At 34.5% G+C, this 24,397-nt stretch overlaps 5 protein-coding genes across 14 annotated transcripts; 3 read left to right on the top strand and 2 right to left on the bottom strand.

Annotated features, from left to right (window-relative positions):
• Window positions 1-302: 302 nt before the first annotated feature.
• LOC107273422 (armadillo repeat-containing protein 1) lies at window positions 303-2,371 on the bottom strand. The gene is made up of 4 exons (XM_015751595.2): window positions 2,092-2,371; window positions 1,678-2,013; window positions 1,346-1,555; window positions 303-1,268 (listed from the first exon to the last, which is right to left on the bottom strand). Exons 1-4 carry the CDS (start codon window positions 2,185-2,187, stop codon window positions 1,098-1,100), a joined length of 813 nt encoding a protein of 270 aa, XP_015607081.1. The 5' UTR covers window positions 2,188-2,371; the 3' UTR covers window positions 303-1,097.
• A 79-nt stretch (window positions 2,372-2,450) lies between these two features.
• On the top strand, window positions 2,451-4,394 carry LOC107273423 (SOSS complex subunit B homolog). Its single transcript, XM_015751596.2, has 2 exons — window positions 2,451-3,480; window positions 4,023-4,394. Exons 1-2 carry the CDS (start codon window positions 3,022-3,024, stop codon window positions 4,230-4,232), a joined length of 669 nt encoding a protein of 222 aa, XP_015607082.1. The 5' UTR covers window positions 2,451-3,021; the 3' UTR covers window positions 4,233-4,394.
• A 428-nt stretch (window positions 4,395-4,822) lies between these two features.
• LOC107273438 (solute carrier family 35 member C2) lies at window positions 4,823-9,003 on the top strand. The gene is made up of 7 exons (XM_015751626.2): window positions 4,823-5,443; window positions 5,642-5,870; window positions 5,943-6,157; window positions 6,257-6,329; window positions 6,414-6,666; window positions 6,743-6,918; window positions 6,997-9,003. The coding sequence occupies exons 1-7, from the start codon at window positions 5,382-5,384 to the stop codon at window positions 7,348-7,350; spliced, it is 1,362 nt and encodes a 453-aa protein (XP_015607112.1). The 5' UTR covers window positions 4,823-5,381; the 3' UTR covers window positions 7,351-9,003.
• A 609-nt stretch (window positions 9,004-9,612) lies between these two features.
• On the bottom strand, window positions 9,613-18,173 carry LOC107273436 (protein Jumonji). Of its 9 annotated transcripts, none has more exons than XM_025090731.1 (14): window positions 17,831-18,173; window positions 17,742-17,746; window positions 17,453-17,550; window positions 17,116-17,285; window positions 13,560-17,031; window positions 13,266-13,491; window positions 13,034-13,186; window positions 12,769-12,967; window positions 12,537-12,685; window positions 12,029-12,338; window positions 11,526-11,932; window positions 11,355-11,453; window positions 10,971-11,273; window positions 9,613-10,891 (listed from the first exon to the last, which is right to left on the bottom strand). In XM_025090731.1, the coding sequence occupies exons 3-14, from the start codon at window positions 17,536-17,538 to the stop codon at window positions 10,805-10,807; spliced, it is 5,661 nt and encodes a 1,886-aa protein (XP_024946499.1). In that variant the 5' UTR covers window positions 17,539-17,550; window positions 17,742-17,746; window positions 17,831-18,173; the 3' UTR covers window positions 9,613-10,804. The 9 variants fall into 9 exon arrangements, with proteins under 9 accessions (XP_024946499.1, XP_015607109.1, XP_015607106.1 ...); XM_015751623.2 differs by having other exon boundaries at window positions 13,560-16,773; window positions 16,864-17,031; window positions 17,453-17,746; window positions 17,843-18,173; XM_015751620.2 differs by having other exon boundaries at window positions 17,453-17,769; window positions 17,843-18,173.
• A 103-nt stretch (window positions 18,174-18,276) lies between these two features.
• Window positions 18,277-22,074, top strand: LOC107273439 (cell death-inducing p53-target protein 1). Of its 2 annotated transcripts, XM_015751628.2 has the most exons (5): window positions 18,277-18,425; window positions 18,960-19,092; window positions 19,308-19,464; window positions 19,614-19,763; window positions 19,829-22,074. In XM_015751628.2, exons 2-4 carry the CDS (start codon window positions 18,978-18,980, stop codon window positions 19,717-19,719), a joined length of 378 nt encoding a protein of 125 aa, XP_015607114.1. In that variant the 5' UTR covers window positions 18,277-18,425; window positions 18,960-18,977; the 3' UTR covers window positions 19,720-19,763; window positions 19,829-22,074. The 2 variants fall into 2 exon arrangements, with proteins under 2 accessions (XP_015607114.1, XP_015607113.1); XM_015751627.2 differs by having other exon boundaries at window positions 19,614-22,074.
• Window positions 22,075-24,397: the final 2,323 nt, after the last annotated feature.

Raw genomic sequence — 24,397 nt, 5'->3', positions numbered from 1 at the left:
CACGCGTTCCTTTCTTTAATATAAACATTCACTTTAATCCTTTTAACATAGAAATACAATCGTGTGAAATTAAGATTCAACACAGTAGATACGTGATACAATGACATGATCTGAATATTTATTTCAAACACCGCGCAACAATTTTAACAGCTGTACATATCGATTACTTTGCAATTGCTTTAAAAAATATCAATTCTTACGTAATGAGAATTTCATTTATACTTATAAAATTCTATTATATACTAGGAAAAAGTGATGTCTATAGATTGACTTTTGCCTAACACGCAACAGTGAAATGACTGTAAATTTAGTCTATCCTGTTAGATGATACTTATTATCAGAGTTTTTGTCCAAAATATATATCAGTATGAACTTGAAGCTCTTTCTTTTACAGTTTTTCTTATCCTGTGAGATTAACTGTCGTATTAAATCTTCTTAATTCAGCATAATGCGATATAGCTTTCACACTTCATTTGAATAACTTCATTCAAGATTCATAATTTTGTACATGCTAGAGATGGCGTTCGCCATAAGCGAGAGAGATTAGCATTCTACAGTCCATATACACATTAATATATACAATCCTATTGGTTAATATTATTAGTAAGTTTTATATATTATCATATCATTAAAAGAGAGTTAAAGATCTTAACATACACGTCGCTGTACTTATAAATGTTACAAAAGTTAAATCCCATGCTCGTATATAATTTATTTATCAAGAAAACAAAGACAACTGAATGTAATTATCGTTAAATAAAATCGAGACAGAACTGATCATGCTTCACCATGTCGTCAGAATGTCACAAATACTTGCTATTAGATTTAAGATTAGGGATTGACGTTGAGAGATCTTCATCATAGAGAACATTAACTGAATTACAATATCATTTTCAATTTGATCACAGATATTATGAGTGAAATTTTTTACCAGGAACAATCAACATTATGTTCAAAATTAAATTCGGCAATTCAAGTGGTCAAACTTACCTTTCAACGGATAACAAAGCAACCTGATTGCAAGGTACGTTTTACATTTGTATGTCAAATAAATAATATCATATTTAACTATAATAAATCTAAGGAGATATGATGAATTACCAATAAAATGAATTATGGAGAAATTCAGCAGTTGACTTATATAATGTGGATGCACTCTGCCTTAAACCTGTGAATAATGATACAACACCATCCTTCTCATCTTCTTGCTCCTCTTCTTCTGGTAAATATTCAGGCATCTCATCACAGTCATCAATATCATTGTGTACCTTTAAAATACAGAATTTTCACTGTATGTTCGTATCACATTGCAATACAATTGTTTTAGATAACAAGATATCAGTACCAATTTTACTAAAAATTCCTGATTAAATTTATTTCTGGTAACTAATCTTGCTTCCATGTTTTGTGTATTCTTTTGTATGGCTTCAGCAATTTGTTTAGCAGTAACATTGCTCAAAGTACGCATAGTCACACGTTGATGTTCAACATCAACAACAAGTGAAACCAGTCCTTCAATCCTTATTAAGGTTGTTTCCAGCTCTGCTCGAGTTTCCTAATAAATAATTTTCATTGCAAAATCTTTATACATATATAAATTATATAAAACTACAAGAAAATGTTTTATATCATTATTGTTAATGTTTGGAGCATTTGCAAATGCACATAAGCATTTACCGGGAGTAGTCCATGAACATGTAAAATAATAACATGTGTCTTAAGTTTCTTAGGCTCGATAACTCTTCTGCAACGACTCCTCAAATTATAAATTGGAGGTTTCATTCGCTCTATGTCATCCTTCATAGATTGTGCATGTTTAGCTAGTTTAGGCTCATCCAGGGCATATTTGTTGACAACAGAATCTAGAGCCTCTCGTATACCGAAAGTGGAGGTTACGTGTACATAATTTTCAACATTTTTAATAAATATCTCAAGAATATCCAATGCCAAACGTACGACCTCCGTGTCAGGCACTTCCAATACATATGCCAAATACAATAGCACGGTTTTATCCTGCAATTGGCAGGTGGTATGAATATCATCCAGATTGTTCATATTCTTTAAAAGAAAATAAAACAAAGTAAGACGTACCTTCAAAATCGTGTCGTGATTTGTGAAATCATCGGCGAGCTTCTTGTACATCTCTAAAGTAGCCTTTAATTCGTTGGGCTTGAAAGAGTCTTCCATGACTATCGTTCAATAGCAAAATGTTGACATTAACAGGTTTTCGAATTCACGTACAGTGATCAAAAGCTAGCAGACCTCTTTGGGTGAAAAATACTCTTTTCTGATTGGAGCTGTTCTTATCCATAAAATGAGTATCTCTCGTTCTATAACGATCGTCGCTAGATGGCACCGAGTAAAATTCCTCTTTTGTACTACAGCAGGTACATCCCGAGCCAACGTTATGTCGTGCCTCGAAAGCTTTGAATTCGGAGCGCAGTGTAACGTGCGCAGCCAACGAGGAAGGAACTCATGAGAAAAAAATCATTTCTATAGAAAATTGTGTTATTTGTAGGTTTGTTAAGTCGAAAGAAAAATACGAGCGCCTTATTCATTAATCGCGCAGTATATAGTTGTCCTTTCTACCTATGATACGTTTTACATTGATGAACCGCGTTATGTCTCTTATCGCGTTCAGTATGTTTCGATGACGCGCATTCACTAGATAGCAAAACTGGTGTGTATATGACGTACTAAAATAAGATGGCCGACATTCGTCCTATCAGCTGCCAACAGCACAACACCCGTATCATTTATCTTATGAACTTTTCCTGCACTACACGCTACTTCGAGCATTAGCCTTAAACCCGTGCCATACTAATAAGTACCTCCAAAGATAGATTTATGGAATACGGAGAGTCTGATAGAGTTGTACGAGAGGAGAGGCTTTTAAATTAGCGAAGGGATAGGCGGAGGAAATATTCTGACACTGGTGTTAAACAATCTCAAAAAAATAATCCGACGCAGTGATCGAGGACAAAGTGAGATAGTGTGCAGTGGGTTTTGCGCTATAAGACAATGGAATACGTATTGATAAAGGACATACGGCCCGGCCAAAAAAATATCAATGTGGTGTTTATTGTTCTGGAAGTTGGCCATCCTACGTTCACCAAAGAAAACCGCGAAGTACGAACATTCAAAGTGGCCGACAATACCGCCTGTATGAACGTTTCTATTTGGGACGAACCAGGACAATTGTTGGCACCTGGTGATATTGTTAAACTTACTAAAGGATACGCATCGGTATGGAGACAGTGCCTGACACTCTATTCAGGCAAGAATGGAGATATACAAAAGATTGGTGAATTTTGCATGGTGATCAATGAGCAACTTAACATGAGCGAGCCTAATTCTGCCCTTGTTCAGCAATTAGTTAATCAGGGCGGATCGGGATCACCAGGGAGCAACGTTAATAACAGCATCACGAATAACGGAAACGCAAATAACGTCAGTGGACCTCCTGGAAGGCAACTACCGGTACGGTCCTTCAAACGTCCAAGACGCTAACGCCGAGTCACTTGACTTGAGTACCCTTGTCGTATAACAAAAAGCAGCAAAGCTTCTTGAGATCAGCATGACCTTGCCCTTGATATTAACTCAAGCAGTTCTTTTCGGTCGACCTCGGATGAATTAAATCACACCTAAATACGAATAATATTTAGAATTCATGTACATTACATTTATACAGTCTGTATGTTGCGGTCGATGATTCAAGCATGATTACTACTTATCTAGTACAGTCATGCTAAACAGAGAGTAGGCGAGAGCATACATAATGAATTTGAACTAATTATTAGAATTGGAAACAAGAGGACACAGGAAGTGCAGTAAAAAGTATATAGCATGTTCCTGCAACCTGTATGTGATTATCATACATTATTTATTTCCCCTCATAGAGTTGTGCAATATGAAAGTGGAAACAGCAGTGTAATCATAGAATACTTAATTAATATTCTAACTCTTATGAAATCATTTGATAAGCTATAGGCACTTTGTTATTGTGTGAATTATAACCACAGGTCATCCAGAGTAACGCAACGACACCTACTACGGGAGCGGCCAGCAGTTCCACATCTGCAAAAAGTGGGAATGGCGGTGGTGCATCAGGATTAGCAGGTGGTTCAGCAAGGTTTTCAGGAGAATCCGGCACGAAACCATCAACCACGGGGAAAGGGGGTACCCGCGGACGCGGTAGTTATAGAAATGGCGGTAGGAGTGAACGCAGATAACACACGAACCAACAATAAAATCTTTTGTATAAAAGAAGTTATATGCTGCGACACGAATGTAATATACACCTTTTTTATAATAATGAATAACTGTAAATGTGTAAGGAATAAGATCTTCGGAACCACGATTATTAATTAATACAACCATTTTTACCTGTCTAAGCTGCCGTGGTCTCGCAATTTATTTACCGTGATCCATTTCTTTTTATTGTCAACGGGCTAATTAGATTAATTAGATTAGATTAATAGAACCTCATTAACTTAACCAACCTTTTCCGATTAGACATGAAACGGATCTCAATTTCAACGCACAAGAAACAGTTTCCACCATCAGTTTTAATCATCCAGTTTGTATTAAGTTTACACTCGGAGCAGGCGATATTATGTACATTAAAGTAGCATAATTACGAATTAATGGGGGACTATGGGGAGATGCATACTCCGCATATAGTAAAAGGGTACCTCGAAGATTATTAAAAAGTTTAGACAACGTATAGTGTTCAAGAAGCATCTTTGTAGCGGATACAACATTTTGTATGGAAAATTCCAACGAAGCGGTATTTTAGATTATTATTCTCACTATTATTTTTATTGGACCTGATTATAAGTATCATTGACCATTTTTTTTCCTAATAAAAAAGTATTACTTTTTATACCATACTTTATGTCTGTTTCAATTTCAATCAGCACTTTTTTCCTTTTTAATTTACTGTTTGGTCTCTAGTATTTCCTGGAGACTTTGACATCCATCCCTCCTTCGACATGCCCACAGAGCCGTAAAATCCGTTCGGCTCTATTGAATTTAAAGTTGAAGCAATTGTTTAACAGCTGACAAATATTGCGGTTTTCTAATGCTCATGCGCACGATGTGTTGATTGCCAGAATGAGGTCTCGATCGATCAATCGTAATGAAGGTAGATAATCAAACGGAACTTGTGTTATCGCATTAATGGTGTGGGTAACGTGTGATAGCAAAGGTTCACGTGTGAAGTATCACTTGACAGCTGTTAAGGGAGAGTGATTATGTACGATAGAGTTTTAATGTCGTGGTGGATAACTCTTGGTAAATTTTTGTGAAGAGAAAGTTACAAATATCGAGACGAGAGGGAAAGGTCTTCACCTGCGAAGAAGCGGTGACTTTCCCTGCGTATGCAGGAGGTTATGTTTACACAGGCACCGCGGTTTTATGCCGCGTATAATTCTAATTTAAGGTACGTGATTGTTGTTGATTATTATTTCTTATCTTTTATGATTGTAACTAATAACTGTGTTCTTTGATTAGTTTCTATGGTTATTCGTTATTATTAGTATTCTGGGCGTTTGTGTAGGCGTAATGATAGTATTAATTTTATGATTATTTGAGAGGTAATATAGGAACATATTGAAATGAAGGATATATTAATTTGCAGACTCTTTTATGGTAAGAATATGCCAAGGTCAAACGTAAAATATGAAATTGCTAATCAAGATGCAGACACCTCAGATTATTTTTTATCACATGTGCAAGAATTTCAAAATTCGACGACAATGCAAACTTCATTTTCGAGAAAAATTTTACAAACTATCTTATTGATATCTCTTTACTTCGTATTATCCATAGGACTTACGTTCTACCAAAAATGGGTACTCAAAAGTTATGTGAGTATATACTTGTACTTAGAGTATATATTATAATGTTACTAATTTTGTAAACTTAATGTTTATTAACAGGGATTTGATTATCCTCTTGGTGTAGTTGTTTGCCATTTAGTAACAAAATTTTTGTTAGCTACTCTGGTTCGATGTATACGAAAATGTTGTTGTGGAAAACATCCTGTACGATTACCATGGCAGACAATTATCTGGTCACTTGGAGCACCAGGTATAGCCAGTGGTCTTGATATTGGTTTTTCTAACTGGGCAATTTCATTAATCACTGTATTTCTGTAAGTCTTATTTCAAAATATTATGTTTCTAAAAATTTATAATCTGGTAAGCTTATAATTAAAGTAGAAAGGAATATTTAGCCTTTATTTTTATTTTAGATATACAATGACAAAGTCAACCACAATAATATTCATTCTTGGTTTTGCATTATTATTCAAGCTGGAGAGAAAGGTACTCATACTATGCAAGTTAAAGAGAAATGAATTATCTTTATATAGAGGTCATATTATAACACTTCTATAATTTTTCTTCCAGTCATGCTCATTGTTAGGAATAGTAGTTATGATATCAGGTGGCTTAATGATGTTTACATACAAATCAACACAGTTTCACATACTTGGATTTCTGCTTTGTCTTTTTGCCTCATTTTCAAGCGGTTTACGCTGGACAATGGCACAGATTATAATGCAAAGATCGAAGCTTGGTCTTGGAAACCCAGTTGATATGATGTATTACATGCAGCCATGGATGTTATTGGCTGTATTACCAAATGCTTTATGGTTTGAGGGTGCGTGTTACTCCCCAACTGTTCACTACGAGTTGGGTGGGTAATAAATTATCAAAGTTGTTTCATCATTCCTTAGGTAGCAAGATATACACTGGACTCGTGAATACAGATTGGAACGATTCTGAAACTGTGGGACTAACATTTATAATTGTGCTTGGTGGTGCTATATTGGCGTTCTGTATGGAAGTCGCAGAATTTCTAGTTGTGACACACACGTCTAGTCTTACTCTGTCCGTTTCTGGAATATTTAAGGTAGTATCATGTTCAAACAACATATGGCTGAATGAATTATCAAACTATGGGAACTACACAGAGTAATTTCTTTTATAGGAGATCTGTACATTATTCTTAGCCTATGAGTGGGAGGGAGACCAAATGAGTGGCCTTAATTTTATAGGCTTGTTAATGTGTCTTGGTGGAATTGTGCTTCATGTTATTCAAAAACTATTGATCAGTAAGAAACAGACGATCGATGATCTTGAATTGCAATCGAATTCAGTAACCACTAACGGCACGAAATCCGAAGATCAGATAGATATTAATTTGCCATTATTGAACCAAAAATCGAGATCCTTGACGAATGTGCTTAATAACTATTCTAGTTCTGATGAGGAAGAAGAGGCTAAGCCGGAAGATACTTCCTTGGACGATCTTTTGAATATTCTTCAGCGCAGAGAACAGTAATTGTATGGTATAATTACCATTGTACCGCATTACATTTAAGAAGTAGATATATTTCACAGACTGAGCAAAATGAAGAGTTGTGCAACATTCCTTTTTTTGTCTTTTGTTAGACATTGGAATTCATCATCGAATGATGTTTTTTGGTTTTGTTGGTTTATGATTACTCATCCTAAATGCATAATTTATATATTCATACTGATCTTTTATGTGGCGATATCCTAATTAATTTTGATTGAGGTCAATTTAGTCTGATCCAATTTATAATTGAAATCTTAAAGATCAACAGAAACTAACTTTACTCTGTATTTTATCTCCAAATGGAAGGATACAGAATGTATATTTTCTCCTATCGTATTCCCTTTTGTGAAAATTTCACAATAGTCGCGTCAGTTTTACCAATGCTATAATATTATTTTAATTGATTTCTCCTGAACAATATATTTTTAATATATATATTGGAAATGTTTATAGAGGTATCTCTCTGTGAAAGTTTTTAATACTCCTGCACGAGAACGTAAATCTTTGCTAGTATTAACGATACTAAGATAGATACTTCAAGTAAGCTGTTTGTCCAACGACGATTTTTATAAGTCATAGCGATGCTGTTGCTGCATATTATTATCAAATTTCAATGTTATCTTTTCTCATGTAACAATCACAAGGATGTGGATGATTGCCTTGTCGCATTTAAGATATTTATGGATTTAGGACTTGTATCGTTTGAACTGCTTCAAATTTAGTCATGCATATCATTTGATAGTCTTCAGGTAGGGTATACGAGCATTTATAGTATGTTTACAGATATATATAAATATATATTATAATTTGCATTTGGTGGCTGGAAATTTTAAAGGAGTAGCACTGGGAGAGAATTTTAGAATCGAGCTTTTATATACAATCCAATTTTGAAAGTACGCAAGAAAAATTACTTTACATGGTATGTTCAAGTCTGATAGAAAGAAATTGAATTCATAATATTTCTGCCTAAAGGATTAGTATTTTTATTCCACGTATATGTATATATTCTGTATGACGTGAGTGAATTTATGTGATTGTTGTCAAAAACTGTACATCGATGTTCTATTATCATTTCATTGTAATATACGATCCATGCGTAAGCAGCAGCAGGTCTTGCATTACATATATATTTAGTTTTAAGTTTTATAAGATCAAATCTTGATCTAGCAGTTTTATCTAATTCATTTAAATGACAAGCATGATATAATGAACTTTTATTTCGTCTGTAATTGTTTTCCAAGTTTGTGGAACAAAATTACAGTGAACCAGAATCAATTCAATTTTTATATTAAGGAAACACTGCTAGGATATTTCAGTGATGAAATACATTAGTAAGAGTAATGATATCTGCCACTGCTTATAACAGTATTTAATATTGAAGATATGTGAATTAATTACACATTCGGTTAGATGCAAGACATATGAAAGGTAAAGATTTAACATATGTTTCAACAAACATTAAACGCGAAAATATTTTCTATATAATTTTTCACGACTACGTACTTACCCCGATTTAGGATACGTTTCAAAATTTACTTTAAGTACTGCGACCCTCTGTCTTTATTCATCTATACGCATCTGAGATAGATGTGATACTTCAGCAGGACTGCCAGTAAATTTTGCTAATAGCCAGCAGTTCTAAGTCTGATTTTTAATGTTTTATCATACATCCTGATCTATTATTAATTTTTAATGTTACACTTAGTTTATTAATAACTCGTATAAAATTTTATTACTAGGTTCCTTGTGTTTTTTCATTAATGAAAAATTATACCCTAATAGGGTAAAATGCCATATTACCATGTAATGAGGACCTCGTAATTGTATGAAACTTTTAGCAAATTACGCAACGCAGTATGGTAACGACAATTGAACATCATGTCCAGGAACACGGCGTGAATATCACTTAATTCTTACGCCCTCATATTGAGGCCATTGTCGTGTTTTATTCAACGATTTTAATGTAACGCTAATAAATATTTCGCATGCGAATTGCTCCCGTTGCTTTCAGTTTCTTTACTTAAATTTATTCGGCTCACAATTAACGCTAGTTCATCTACTCACTCTTATTTATTTCAAGACAATCTTTTGTACTTGTCTTACGTTACATTTCCAAAGTCGCGGTAAGTGCAGTAACTACTAGCGCGGGGTTCATCAAATAATCGTTTAGTATTATGCACCATTTCATTTTGTACAGTAAAATAATTAGGATTTAATAGTAGGTCTAATCAAGAACACAGAGTATAATGAGAGGATTATATTTATTCCAAACAGTTATGAAGATATATTTGCTATAACGTGATGGTATTCAAAACGGAACGTTCATACTGAGAGCTATTTTTGAAGATTACAATTAAAACTGTAGCAGGTGTTAAAAATATGCATATTTTTGTTTTGCTTTTATAAAGACCTATTGTTGAACGAATTACATTATACTGAAGCCAACTGCGGAACACGTTATGATTGTGATAATTGTTAAAAATATCATCGAAGTCTTTAGGAGTTGTATATTTCCAATTGTAAAAAAAAAAAACGTTGAATACAGTACAATTTGGCACTTGTAACTAGATAGCGAAAGCCACGATTTTTTATCTCTTAAAGTAGCGTCGGATAATGAAATACCCTAATTTATGCAAATAATATACATTTACTATATTCTATATTGCCTTCACATCATTTTCATTTTGTGATAATAGTATACTAAAATCTGGTTAGAAATCAGAGATTTTAACAGTGGTATACAATATTAAATAAGTTGTAATATCAACTAGGTCTGAGAAGGGACTTGTACAAAAGTGATGATGTTTAATATGAAACATAATGGAATGATTCATATTATTATTGCAATATAAAAATTTAATTTATTTCAGTGCAGTCTCCGTAGTTCTCGTTGTGTTTCAAGGAATTTCTTAACTAAACGATCCTCTACTCAACTAAAATTAGACGGGGCTTCAGGATAAGATAAAAGAGATTATAAAGCGTAATACGTTTGCCCGTTCAAAAGAGTTGCGTATATCAGTGCGCGCATCGTATCTACAGGTAGAGGATGCTCTCTCCTTGGGTGTTTGCAATGTTTTCGGAAAGGCAGAGAACTTTATAATCTCTTAATGACGGAGATTGCAGTGTATAAATACGAAATCAATGACTTGTTTAATGATTGCTTCAAGAATCTATACTTTCTTTCTCTTTACCAAAGCACAGCTGAAATAAAACTATTCTCTAAGAGAGAAACAGGTAAGACTCCACTTTATAAATAATTAAACTAATCAAATTCTGTTTCTGGTACGTGATGCTTGAAATATTCGGTGATTACGATAAATGTTAATAAATAATATGATTGTATATGTTCTGCAGCTATAGCGCTGTACTCGACGCTATACGATTCAAATTAATAAATAATTATAATCTAAATATATTCAATAAATAATGTATTTTTTTATTTAGCTTGTCTGATTTGATTAGTCTTCTTAGATTTGGCTTCGATCCTGTCTTCAAGTTTGTGAATCAGGTCGTCCAGTTCGTGCTGTTTAAAAACAGAAATCACATAGTAACAATCTATTTCAATAACAATTTTTTAATTTATACGGAACCGATATACTAACCTCACTGTAGGTGTACATAAGTGTGCAATGCTTGAGAACTTGTTTCTTTCTGATAAGCAAGTGAAGTGCATGCGGGAGACAGTATACACTGTCATCTTGCGAATTGTTCACCAAAGAAACAAACAAGTTGGTCCGACAAGTTTCACATTCAAAGTCACCATCGTCGTCATTCACCTTTTTTCCCTTTTTTCGTTTTCCACTATCAGGCAGTGGTAGTTTCTCAGTATTGGTCAGACCCAAGTACTCTAATTGCTTACGATAGTCTATTTCTCGATCACGAATTTTTATGACGCTTGGTAAAATCTATAAATTATTTCCAAACGGATGATACACTCGTTGATAATAAAATTTTGTATCACTACATATGATTACTTAAAAATTTACCTGTTTAAGTACATCGATATGAGATCTAGAATCATTGATAATACTGAACAGTAGTCTTTCGAAGGAGAATATTGTTGGTTCACAACTATCTTGTATGTCCTAAAACATTAAAAATAATTTATAAAATGGTACAAGCTCATACAAAACAGTATACGTTACGGAAGGTGTTACCTTGAACACTTGTTCGGCAGTTTCCAGCCAGGAAGACTGCGCGAAATACACACTCTCTGAGACCACATAACCAGTACAAATGCTCGAAGTAAATGCTTTAGGAAATACAATTATAAATTGACCAGGTTCCTGTACTGTCTGACACAGAGGTACGCCATTCTTGACTAACGTTTCTGGTGGTACCATGGCAGTATCAGATGGCAACCAAATAGTTTTATTCTTGCAGTACCTAGGTACCATCTTCGAGAGTGCTTCCCTAAAGTTATTATTGTGCTCGTCAGGTATCCCATACCAAATTTTTTTAGCGCCTGTATGCAAATATTCTATCCAAGGTAAGCCATGTGGATCTCGATACCAACAGCAGGCACTGAACAGCATCCCAACGTGGAGCGTTGGTACAGTTACACCTGAAAGTAAATGAATTTGCAGAAGAACATTATTAGTAATGAATTTCTGTTCTACGTCATCGTGCATTTCCAAAAAGGTGGAAAACGATCGCGTACCCATTAGTGGTCCCAAAGCTCTGAGCACCGACCCAGCATTGTTAGTAAGCACTTTAAGATTCCAAGGGTGCCTGGCAAAGGGGCTGTTCTTAGCAACAGAGAATCCAAAGCCACGACCACTGGAGTCTATGCTGGCCGCGTGGACGCAGACGTGACGCTTCCTTTCGGCAACGTGTTTCCAAAATGCGTTTTCCACTTCATCTGCCGAAGCACCCTCTGCTTCACTTCCGGAGCGCTGATTCTCACCGAACCACATACGTTGCGTGTTGCGTGCAATTCGGTAAAAAGCGTTGAGCGGCATGTTTCTACCCTTGTTAATTATACAAATGAGAGTTACTTTTTGTGGACAAAATATAAAAGCATTGCTGTTTTCCTTATCGGTGAAGCGACATTGCTAAGCCAGATTTTATACAATTCTTTTTTAATTTCAAAAGTGCACAACGTGATATATTTACCATTTTTGAATTTCTGTGATAATGTAAAATTAATCCGTGGATAATAAACTTACTTTCACGATGCATTCTTCGATTTCGTCAGAGCTGTCCTCCTCTTCCTCCTCATCGTTATCATTGGACTGAGCATCTTGTCTCATTAATGCTTTGCTTTCGTGTTTCGTCCATTCTGTTTCCACTTCATCAAATAATTTTTCTCTTTCCTCTGAAAGTTGTTTATAAAGAAACATCTATGTTGATTCATTCAGCTTATACGTCCAAAGAATCAAAACTATTTTTTTAACATACCCGGTGATAATGTGTCATAGGGCAATAAGTATTTACAATAGATATCATCCAATTTAGTTACGCGATCTTGTGCAGATTTTGGTATTTTCATACCGTCAGCCACTTTCTGCCATTTTTTCTTCTCAATGACTTCCTTTAGTCCACCTAAACTTTGTACTGTCTGATATAAATGTGGTAGATCTACTTCCATGCCACCGATCTAAAAATTAAATCCAAACGGTAAGAGGATAGAAATTCTAAATATTTCGAGAGAGATGAGACCTACCCATGGTGGATGAGTTAAAGTTATGCTTTGTGTAGCCAGATATTTCTTTATAGCCATCATTTCTTTTACATTAGGTCCCCATCTGTGAAGCATACGATGCACGTATTGATTGTACGCTGTAAATCGCATGTCATCGGATACCTTGCATTCCGGCTGCAACATAAAGTAGTTATTGTAATATTGATCGATATTTGCTGACATTTAATTATAGCGAAGCAACTAAAATACACACTTTGAAATTAGGCGGAGGTACCACACGGCAAATACCGAATTTTTCAGCGATCGGTCTTATCTTATCAATGTATTCCAGCGGATCTTGAAAATCTTTTTCAGTTGGATGAAAAGTTGGAGCTTCCACAAGTCGAGCTTCTTTACTTGACTCTAGCGCAATTGGAAATGTAGTGTCGTTAGTAGGTGAGCAGAATTCTGAGATTTTATGCTTGGTTTTCGACTGTGACCTATGTAGAGTTAAAAAATAATTATTAACAAGATCGTCGATTTAAAGTTAATTAAAATATATCATTACCTTTTTCCATTTTTCACCGAATCAACAGAAGCTTTTCTTTCTCTGGTTATTTTTGGGGATTTCGTAACTTTCGACTCAAAAGATGTTACTGTAGTTGTCGTTGTTGTTGTTGCCGTTGCTGTTACAGTAGTTGCCTGTCTACTAGAACTTTGTAGATTAGAAGTAGTCTGTCTAGTTGAAATTTGCACTATAGATGGAGGTTGTTGAAAAGCAGAAGTTGACGGTGTGGATATAACAGACGTTGAAGCAATCGGTTGTTCCACAGTTGTCTGTGCTGAAGAAGTTGGTGGTACACGAGTTGTAGGTTGTACCGTACCAACTGGAGGACACCGTACAACAGATACAGGTGGTTTGGTAACCAATTTAGCACGTAATAGTACTCTTTGATTAGGTCCAGTTGGGCCTTCGGTTCCCAATTTAACAGCAACTCCTTGTATCAATTGTTGACCTTGGACTAAATTTGGTCCATTCCTTGTTACTGCTTGTAATGGAATGTAGAATAATTGTCCATCATTATCATCATCATTGTCATTATTACATTCTGTCTGAGTGGATATCTCAGTGCTCTTTTGTTGACCATTCTCCTCACTCACTACCAGTTGTGGATCCTGGGACTGTTCATCAAGGTTAACCTGGACTGCTATAGAAGCACTACAGTTAACATTGCTCCAACTTGTTGTAAGTTTATCTAATGGCAAAACTTGAACATTAGCTAAGCTAGCAAAGTTCTTTGGCAGTTGAAACTTATTAACACTTATTGTAGTTGAAGCAACAGGATTTTTAATAACTGGTGACTCCTTCTCAGTTTTAACTATTATATCATTAGCTCTTGACGCTTCGTCCTCATTTTTTAATAATTCCTCGTGGGGTTTCACTACTTCCTCCACAGCTTTCATCAACTCATCCTCCGTAGTTGAGCAAACAGAGTTTGCCTTATTACCTTCCTTCAGTTTTCGCCGGAATGGCGTACTTATGGGAGTTTCTGTATCACTCTCAAAAGCATAAACACTACTTTCGTTCTCTGGGGAAAATGCATTAGCATTTGGGGTTATACCCTTGCGCTCCTTGACCTTCGGTAGAAAGGGTTTGCGTAATTGAAAAATTGATTTCTTCTCTGGAGATGATTTTTTCTCGGGTGAACCGTCCACTGAATTCTGATCAGACTTCGACACAGCGTCACTGTCATCTCCTAAAGAAGAATCTTTACTCGTTTTCATATTACGTCCTTTAATAATCTCCTTAATGTCAGCATTAATTTTATTCCTGTTAGTTGGTATGTTTTGTAGTTTGAAAGGAATAGATTGAGTAGCTGTTATAAGCGTTGGTATAATTCTACTTTGTAATGCTATACGATCCTTTGAGTTTGCTTTCTCAGCTAGCTTTGAAAGTGTCACATTAACAGGACGTACTAAATGCTGAATTCTAGTGGGAATTGATAAATGCGTAATGTCTGCCTTGACTTTTTCACCAATGTCATATTTAAAATTCGACACTGTTTCCATTTCAACTTTACTTTCTTCTTTAGCCATTGAACTTTCATTGAGCCATTTTTCAATTTGTTCTGTTGACATGTTAACACGCTCTTTACGTGCCAAAGATGTTGGTAATGGCATATCAATGATGTTAATCGTAGTATCATTTGAATCATGATTACACTTTCTATCTAACTTTGTCACAATTGGTATTTGTAAATTGGTCACTGTTTCGTGATCCAAATTAATAGTTAGTTCTTGTACAGGTTTAACAAAGGGATAACTTGGTATTGTTATTACAGGTGTTAAACTATCATTTTCTATAATCGTATATTTCTTTTCCTTTGAATCCGAATTGCTGGTTTGGGGCGTGTCTTGTGTTTTAAGCACATCCATTTTCCCATCAGCTTCTTCAGATGCAAGGAGATTGGCACTGACGTGAGTATGGCAGGAATTAAGAACTTTTGAAATTGCCTTTTTCGAAAATCCTCTGAAAGACTCCTCATCGTCCGATATCTTAGAAGGGTCAAGCTTGTTGTTCAGTACTTCCGACGGAGGTACATTTTCATTTTTCTCTTCTGTCTTCTTCCGATCTGTACGAGGAGTTTGTGTATCCATTTCCTTAGATTCTTTCTTTCTTTTCAGTTTATCTAATAGCATTCCTAATGTTTCTTCATCTGATTCTATACTATCAGCTTTACTCTTTTGCATCTTTTGCTTAGTTGAATTATTTTTTGGAGGTGGCACTTTGGCAGTATTTTGTTCTCGCTTACGCTTTACCAGGGCTTTGTCTTTGCTTGTATTGCTCTTTGTATTATTTTGAGGCTCAGGTTTCGTCGTAGCATTCCGTGAGGAAGACCTTAGGCTCCTGGAAATTGGTTTTCCTAATTTACTAACACTTCGTCTGGTGATAGGTCGTGTTTGATTAGATTCAACGGAACTTTCTGATTCTTCCTCGCTATCTAATTCGCAATACTTTTGTACTCTCATCAGCCTTTTGCTCTTCGTTACAACTTTTTCTGGTTTACTTTTATCAGCACGTTTGGGATTGTTAGTACAAGTTTCGTTTTTACTTTCTTTATTAGTACTCAGCTTTGTCGTTTGCTTTACTTTCGCTCTGATCTCATTTTCCGTTTGGGCGATTCTACGAGCGTTTGGTAATTCGGGAAAACTGTCCACTGATAGATTATCATCATTCTCTAAGTCAGGACTAATTAACTTTCTTCCAAGGATCTCCATGTAAACGGCAGCAGCTTCTTTTGTTTTTCTAGATGGTCGCCTGGATATAATTTGTGCAGAAATAGTTTCACTGTGCGATCTCGTTATTCTTCGCATTTCCGATTTGCTCCTGGTGCAGATCTTTTTGGGAACTGTGGATTTTAACGGGCGCTTTGGCAGCGTTGGTTTTACGAGAGGCACATCTTCTTCCGACGACGATTCGGTATCTGAAGAACCACTACTCTTATCCTTTGTAATACTTCTTTTTTTTGGTTTCGACGGTACTGGTTTAACTTTTGTTAGATTTGCGCGTTTTGTTTTATCTGCAAGTGCGCTACTTCGTAAACCGTGTCTTTTTGTCTCAACCTTAGGAAGGAATTTACTTGGTGTTAGTTTGCTGGTAGATTTTAAAATTGCCTGCTCAGTCGCCGAGCGCGTTCTCATGACGCACGAGGCTTTGAATTTATTCTTAATCCTTTGTTTGGCAAGACGTTGTTCCTGATACTTTTTCTTCAATGCTTGAACTGTGGATGATGTTGTCTTGTATTTGTTAATATTTTTTTGTATTCTGTTAGGTACCTTTTTCTTTTCAGTTATGCTGCTCTTTATTTTACCTGGAGATTTCTGACACGTTGTCACCTTTGGCACTTCTATTGATGGTGTTGACATCGTTGATGATGATGGACTATTATCTGTTGATGCCTGTTCTGGGTCTGGATCTGAAGAACCTTTCTTAGGTCCAACGTTGAAGAAATTGAGACTTGGCGGTAATATTCGTGTGCCTGAGTACAATAAAAGAAAATATGTAAATCAATAAAACATTCAAATTATTGCATGTGTAATGATGAGCACACAGGTTTATGTACCTCGAAAGCAAAGAAATGTAAGGAAGTCTTCAGTGTTTGGGCGTTTATGTGTGATCAATTCTGTAATCGTAGCAGGCTTCACCTTCTCTTTTTCTTTGATGGGAGTATGTGCAGGATTAAAGACTGTTGCTGCTCCTTGTGCAAACTTTCTTTGCGCATGAACCTTTGTTCTAAAATCAAAATGAAAGCAGCTTGAAAAGTTAATATCTTGAATCAAATTAATTACACAATTTTACATTATTCTCAAATACTATAATTGTACAATTTTCATATCTTATATAATCTTTACATTAATCACACTATTAATCAAGAATTTATTATCCAGCAGTGTATTTACCTATTGGGTGATCCTGATAGTGGATCCATGAGATCCACAAGGTCTCCTTCTTTCCTTTTTCTCTTGTCATTTCGACTTAAGACCATTTTGAAATTTTTCTAAACAAATAACCGATGGTTTCTCATAAATATTTCGAGCGGTCTTGAAAATAATTCTCCTAATTGCGTTACAAATTCCTATCGTATCCCCGCTTTCATTATTGTAACGAAAAATCTAAATCTTTCAATAGTCGAGGGTGTATGTCCAGGAGCAAGTGTATGTGCAATATCGAGGTACGACAATGGCTTACATAGTCTGCAAAAAAACAATAGGACATACTTCTTGAACACGATGTTTTTTTTGCTTTTTAAGGAGCGTTCAATACTTTTTATCGATTACTTTTTTACTTACGTACTAAGCGATATACATTTTACGCCCGCAAGCACCGTTACACCGAATCCGCTTAAACTTCATATCCACTTGTACGATGATTGTTTATTGTTGTAATCGTCAAATTAAATACCACTCCGTTTCCCTGTAAAACCCTATGACTTCAAGTATATAGATATGCAACGTGAAAATATTCTCGATTATTAAGGTCTAGTTTACACTGTAACAATCGTCGACTACTTTATAAAAAACAAAGATTTTAAAGTCGCGAATATCGATTAGAGACAATTTTTAATCCTGATGCATTTAGACTTTTGAAGAAAATTCAATAATATTATATCAACCATTAAAATTTTCACTTTGTAGCAGAAGTTCTGTCATGCAAACGATAGTTAAGAATCGTCTGAATTTTATCTTCACCGGAGCGAAAATTACTCGATAAGCGCCACCTATACCGAGATTCCAAATTTCTCATCGTATTCTAATTTCTGTTTACGACTTCAGTGCGTAGGAAACGTGATTGGAGCATATTTGTGGATCCGTGTTCTTGGCCATATCAATAATTATTACTGTTGGTCGATTTTGTATTCTTTGTTTGGAAAAGGTACGTTGGTATAATATTAATGTATATATGGGATAATTGGCAATCATTTTAATATGCTTATGACGTACACTGTATTAGGTGGAGATGTCTTCAGTGACATATTAAGTTTCGTAATTAGGTCATGTATATTTAGGGACCAGCTACTATTACCTCATGATACTGTTATAAAAATATCATGCTTTGGTTTATGTTTAGTTTCTCTATCAATAATTCTGCTATTACTTAAATTTTGAAGATTTAAACAGATATTCATAATGGAATAAGATGTTCATTGTGGTTTGTCTGACTTATTGGGGTTTCAAATAATACTGGTTTTTTTTGAAGATCTGGCTGTCATTCAATTATATATAAGGAAATTTCAGTAGTGCCATTTATATTGATAAGTAGACTACTTTTACACATTGACATAAATTTTATAAAAGTCTGATGCTAAGCGATACTTTGAACTTGAAGGATCTACATACTTTAAAATTAATTCTTATCTTGCTAATTGATAATTCTTATATATCGTTGTGTTAAATTATCTTATTATAGGTAGAGAGTTAAGTCAACATGTACAAAAATGGTCCCCCACCGCCATATGATCCCCCGCCATGTGCACCTCCTAGTTATTCCCAATGTGTGGGTGGTGTTCCACCAGCCAGCCCATTTACTCCAGCTGAATCATGTAAGTGTGTACAACTGGCTTCCTGTAATGCTACTTTGCATGTCCATTTAAAGACATGGATACCAGGCACATGCCCAATCTCATTTGCCTCACAGCATTTTCAAATGCCAAAAGTTGTAACTGATTAAAAAAACTAATTTTCTATATTTTAAAACATGATTTACACTTTCAAAAAGTATGTACATAATTCAAATATTTCTTTGTTCTTTCTGGAGATGCTGGTGGCCCTACTATAGTCACTACAATAGTTCCTCTGGGACCAGGATCTACTCATACTATATGTCCTCATTGCCATGCAGAAATTGATACTGCAACAAAAACAGAGCCTGGAATGATAGCTTATATTTCAGGAATTGTTATTGCATTGCTGGGGTAAGTTTTAACAAATTTTTTTGTATAGTCCAATTATATTGAGTATATCTATAAATTAATTACAGTGGTAGTGGTACATTATTATATTATCATATAATGAAGCAAATAAATATATTCTACATTTCACAAACATATAATTCTTGTTAAAGATGTTGGTTGGGTTGCTGTCTGATTCCATGCTGCATTGATGAATGCATGGATGTCCATCACACTTGTCCAAATTGCAAAGCTTATCTGGGCCGTCATCGAAGATAAATCTGAGATAGAATTGGCTTGCGACCGTGCTGCATTTGATTAAGGTATATACAGAAACCGTAACACCTTAGTTACGCTGTATAAACAAGGATAGAATGTTTATCTCTAGTTCACACGTGTGAGGGAGATATATTCGGGAATATTTCGGTAGCCGAGCAGTCTGTTCTAGAAGTCTTAGAATATTTTGCAGCTAAAGGTAATAATCTAATCAATTTAATGTTTCTTTAATATTCAGAAAATTAAAATCGCTTAATATTGTCGATCACGATTATTGCTTTTGAAAAGAAAAAAAAAGATTATCATACCTCTTACGAATTTCATAGAAGGTAGGGCAGCTTTTCTTGTTTACATACAATCTAATCAGATTCTACAAAAGGGTAGCTATTACCATTCTTATATCAGTTACACTTGTCATCTCAGTAAATTACTGATATAATCACTCAAAGACAAAGATCAATCTTATTTTACATTCTACACAATGGCTCAGTATAGACATCATCGGTATTGTGTTCAGAGTTTTATCAGTATGAGTATCGATAAGTAATATATTGCTGCATTTTCAGTTATTCGATGAAGATAAATGAAACGATGCAGTATTCATTTATTATATAATGGATACAGTGGTCCAATTATCTTTTAAGTATTCTATTACGTTCTGTTACAAGATGTAGACACTACAGGTGGACAGAATAAATTCTAGTAAAATTCATAAATAGAAATTAAATTTGATATAAACTAATGGTCACATAATTGATCACATATCAAAACGAAAATCGATCAGTCTACAATATTCCGAATAGTATTATCTCTCTTATTCTAGAACTATCCACTATATTCATTATTCACAGATATAATTAACGTTATAACGCGATTCCGTGATTAATTGCCTCACATATACATTTTTACAATTGATAATACAATTATTTAAAAATAAATAGCAATTAAGCAACTCTTTTATATCACTGCATACTGCCAACGTTCAAATAGTCTTGTGATTCTATCACAAAGATAAAGCATGCAAGTAATATTGTCTAAGTCTAAGTGATCTGAATGTCAATTCTGATGAAATGCGCTAAAACAAAGAAGTCACCTCGACTATTTTTCTACCAGTGAAAACAAAATTTGTGCTCGATATTATTTCAGTGAATATTTTTTGTTTTTTGATGACTCATCCGAATGCTGCAATAATAAATTCAATCGGCATATTTAAAAGATGATGTGATTTCAAGATATATTTGGCATATAAAGAAACAATAATTGGCATTGTGTATATATTATAAATTGTATCTTTATCAGAGTTATTAATATTCAAAAATCTTTTGTTTAGTCTATAATATTTGAAAAACAATCTTTCAATTTACATTGGGTTTTACTTCCTAAATTACATGATGAAGCTTAATAACTTATCTAATGAAGAAGTATAAAATTTCTGCAATTTTTAGCATATTTGTGTTTGTCGTCGCCAATAAAAATTAATATTCATATAACAGGGCACTGAGGTTGACATTTATAGCAAGAGATAGTATATTTGAATAATTGTTGCTCGATTCTAATTAATTGGCTATCCTGGGCACGGCAGTATTATTGCTTCCCTTGTCCATTTATTGCCAAACAAATTATTTATAGTACATATGATAAATGGGGAGAAAAGGTTGTATAGCACTAACTTCTTGCCATATTGTTTTAACTAAAATGAGCTTCATTGTTTAGATTGTATTTGTATAAATATAAATGGAAAAGTATATTTTCAATGGGCATTGGAATTATATGTTATTAACTATCTTAAATATAAGCTATCTGCATTAATTATGGGAGAACTATGTATGTTACCGTGCCTTAATCAAGCCGTTTAATAAGAATCAAAATTATCTTTCAGTTGGAGTTACTTCTTATACATTATTTAAGTTTGTCTGCTTACAATATCAATATTGTTAAGTTTATATTACGCTTGATTGATTAGAGGATTAATGCACATTCATGCAAAGTCCTTGTTGATGTTAATCGGTTAATTTAAGTGTTTCAATAAAAAGCATCTTATTAGCGTCTCAGTGCCTTTAAGTGCCAGAGGTGTCGCAATATAAGATTAGTCATATATGTATACAATTTGCAAGCAGTCTAACGGATATAGTACCTTTTTTTAAAATCTATTGAACTCATATTCTTGTATTAATTAAGTTAAATTGATATCTTTTTGTAACGTAGGACAAATGTAATACATAGATATGAAATCTTTAATCTAGAAATAAATCTTTCAATCACTGTGTAAGTCAAAGCTACCAACATACAATGAAGTGTATGTACACCGTTACTAGGTTTTGTAAAGAATATGCGCATAATAAATAACGACATACTAAATTCTTGTGTATATCCTCTACAATATTTCCATTAATTTCATATGAAAAATCTCAAAATAGGTATATTGCTAAATAATTGAACTTCACGTCCACATTTTATAAGCACATGCTTTAGACTGCCACCCGGTATAAATTCATGTGCTTCACGGAGATCACGAATATCACGCGTACTACATCTATATATACTCGATCAATTAAAAATGTGGGTATGGTTGAACGATCCTCCACCCAGGTGACGCGTCGACGCCAAAATAAAATTGGTTTCAGAGACGAATAAAGGAGATCCTTCCTTCCTTCCTTTCCTTATGGCTGCCTCCTCAATGAGGGGATGTGCCAGTGAATAGAGGAGATCCACAACGCTACCGTTTTAGGCAGAGATGAGTAGGGAGATGCACAACGCACGGTTTAAGGCGATACCAAAAACATGGCGCTAAATCGTAGCGGCGAGTCCAGAAGTAGAATTTTGTGATCATCGCCTCCGTCGACAATGTGAATCTCGTCGTAGCCGAGGTAGACGTAAACACGAACGCGTAGCTTGGTGGGCAGAGGTTCTCCGCTACTCACCGCTGGTTCCCACAGCAACTCTTGAAACGAGACCAGGAACTGTAGAGCTTCTCAAGAACTATTGCAAATGCCTATTGTTGAAACATTTTTAAGAAATTTTCAAGAAAATGCGGCCCCAACTTGAGACCCGTGTAGCGCCTCAATTTTTACTAAATATTATTGGATCTTGATTTACTTTGAAAATTTATTCAAAATATAAAACCGAGTCTAAATTAAAATCTCGCAGAATATACGGAGTAGTTGAAAGTTGAATTGAAATTGTAGAATATCGAAAGTAAATTACGTTCAAATTGAAATATTAATAAATTAGGTGTTCGGAACATTAAAATAATTAACAAGATCAATAAAGTAAAATGTTAACACTTAGAAATCGGAAATTCTGGACAAGCATATTTCGGAGTACTGGAAGATGCCTAAAATTGCGTGCGCGAAAATTCGTCGCGCGTGGGAGTGGCAGAAGGCGGAGAGGGGGGGGGGAGCGCTCGAGGCAGAGCGCGGACTCGCAGCGCTCATTCTTCCTCGAGCCGGTCTCCTATACTGGTCTCTTGGAAACGCTCCTCATATCCATTTGCAACCTTATTCTTCTACTATATTTATTTCCTCATTAATTCCTTATTTCTTTATCTTTCATTCTTCACTTTCTTATTTATTACTCTCCTCATTTCTTCTCCACTTTTATAACTCTATTCCTTACTTTTCTACTTCTTCACTTGTTTATTTTTATCTTCATTTCTTTCTTATTTTCACTTACATCATTTCTTTCTTATTCTCTTATTCTCACTTCTTTATTTCTATATCCATTTCCAACCTTCTTCTTCTTTATTTATTTATTTCTTCTTTACTTCCATATTTCTTTAACTTTCATTCTTCACTTTCTTATTTATCTCTCTCCTCATTTCTTCTCCACTTTTATAACTCTATTCCTTACTTTTCTACTTCTTCACTTGTTTATTTTTATCTTCATTTCTTTCTTATTTTCACTTACATCATTTCTTTCTTATTCTCTTATTCTCACTTCTTTATTTCTATATCCATTTCCAACCTTCTTCTTCTTTATTTATTTATTTCTTCTTTACTTCCATATTTCTTTAACTTTCATTCTTCACTTTCTTATTTATCTCTCTCCTCATTTCTTCTCCACTTTTATAACTCTATTCCTTACTTTTCTACTTCTTCACTTGTTTATTTATTTCTTCTTTACTTCCTTATTTCTTTATCTTTCATTTTTTCCTTTGTTATTTATCTCTCTCCTCATTTCTTCTCCACTTTTATAACTCTATTCCTTACTTTTCTACTTCTTCACTTGTTTATTTATTTCTTCTTTACTTCCTTATTTCTTTATCTTTCATTTTTTCCTTTGTTATTTATCTCTCTCCTCATTTCTTCTCCACTTTTATAACTCTATTCCTTACTTTTCTACTTCTTCACTTGTTTATTTCTATCTTCATTTCTTTCTTATTTTCACTTGCATCATTTCTTTCTTATTCTCTTATTCTCACTTCTTTATTTCTATATCCATTTCCAACCTTCTTCTTCTTTATTTATTTATTTCTTCTTTACTTCCATATTTCTTTAACTTTCATTCTTCACTTTCTTATTTATCTCTCTCCTCATTTCTTCTCCACTTTTATAACTCTATTCCTTACTTTTCTACTTCTTCACTTGTTTATTTATATCTTCATTTCTTTCTTCTCGTTTCGCTTTGTTCCTCCTCACTTTCAATTGTATTTGTCTTACTTTCCCTATTCCTTTGGTCGGGT

The sequence above is a fragment of the Cephus cinctus genome, unplaced genomic scaffold, assembly GCF_000341935.2.
Source record: "Cephus cinctus unplaced genomic scaffold, Ccin1 Ccin1_scaffold1588, whole genome shotgun sequence".
Lineage (NCBI taxonomy): Eukaryota > Metazoa > Arthropoda > Insecta > Hymenoptera > Cephidae > Cephus > Cephus cinctus.
This window is presented reverse-complemented; position numbering and strand designations above follow the sequence as displayed.

Coding starts and splice junctions, on each gene's coding strand:
- LOC107273438 (XM_015751626.2), top strand. CDS start 5,382: ATGCAGGAGGTTATGTTTACACAGGCACCGCGGTTTTATGCCGCGTAT. Junction 6,330..6,413: donor TATTCAAGCTGGAGAGAAAG/GTACTCATACTA, acceptor TTTTTCTTCCAG/TCATGCTCATTGTTAGGAAT. Junction 6,667..6,742: donor AAATGCTTTATGGTTTGAGG/GTGCGTGTTACT, acceptor ATCATTCCTTAG/GTAGCAAGATATACACTGGA.
- LOC107273422 (XM_015751595.2), bottom strand. CDS start 2,187: ATGGAAGACTCTTTCAAGCCCAACGAATTAAAGGCTACTTTAGAGATG. Junction 2,014..2,091: donor ATCACGACACGATTTTGAAG/GTACGTCTTACT, acceptor TGCCAATTGCAG/GATAAAACCGTGCTATTGTA. Junction 1,269..1,345: donor AGGAATTTTTAGTAAAATTG/GTACTGATATCT, acceptor TGTATTTTAAAG/GTACACAATGATATTGATGA.
- LOC107273439 (XM_015751628.2), top strand. CDS start 18,978: ATGTACAAAAATGGTCCCCCACCGCCATATGATCCCCCGCCATGTGCA. Junction 19,093..19,307: donor ATTTACTCCAGCTGAATCAT/GTAAGTGTGTAC, acceptor TTCTTTCTGGAG/ATGCTGGTGGCCCTACTATA. Junction 19,465..19,613: donor ATTGTTATTGCATTGCTGGG/GTAAGTTTTAAC, acceptor TTCTTGTTAAAG/ATGTTGGTTGGGTTGCTGTC.
- LOC107273423 (XM_015751596.2), top strand. CDS start 3,022: ATGGAATACGTATTGATAAAGGACATACGGCCCGGCCAAAAAAATATC. Junction 3,481..4,022: donor CTCCTGGAAGGCAACTACCG/GTACGGTCCTTC, acceptor TTATAACCACAG/GTCATCCAGAGTAACGCAAC.
- LOC107273436 (XM_025090731.1), bottom strand. CDS start 17,538: ATGGTCTTAAGTCGAAATGACAAGAGAAAAAGGAAAGAAGGAGACCTT. Junction 12,968..13,033: donor CTTTAACTCATCCACCATGG/GTAGGTCTCATC, acceptor TTTAATTTTTAG/ATCGGTGGCATGGAAGTAGA. Junction 11,454..11,525: donor CTGCCGAACAAGTGTTCAAG/GTAACACCTTCC, acceptor TTAATGTTTTAG/GACATACAAGATAGTTGTGA.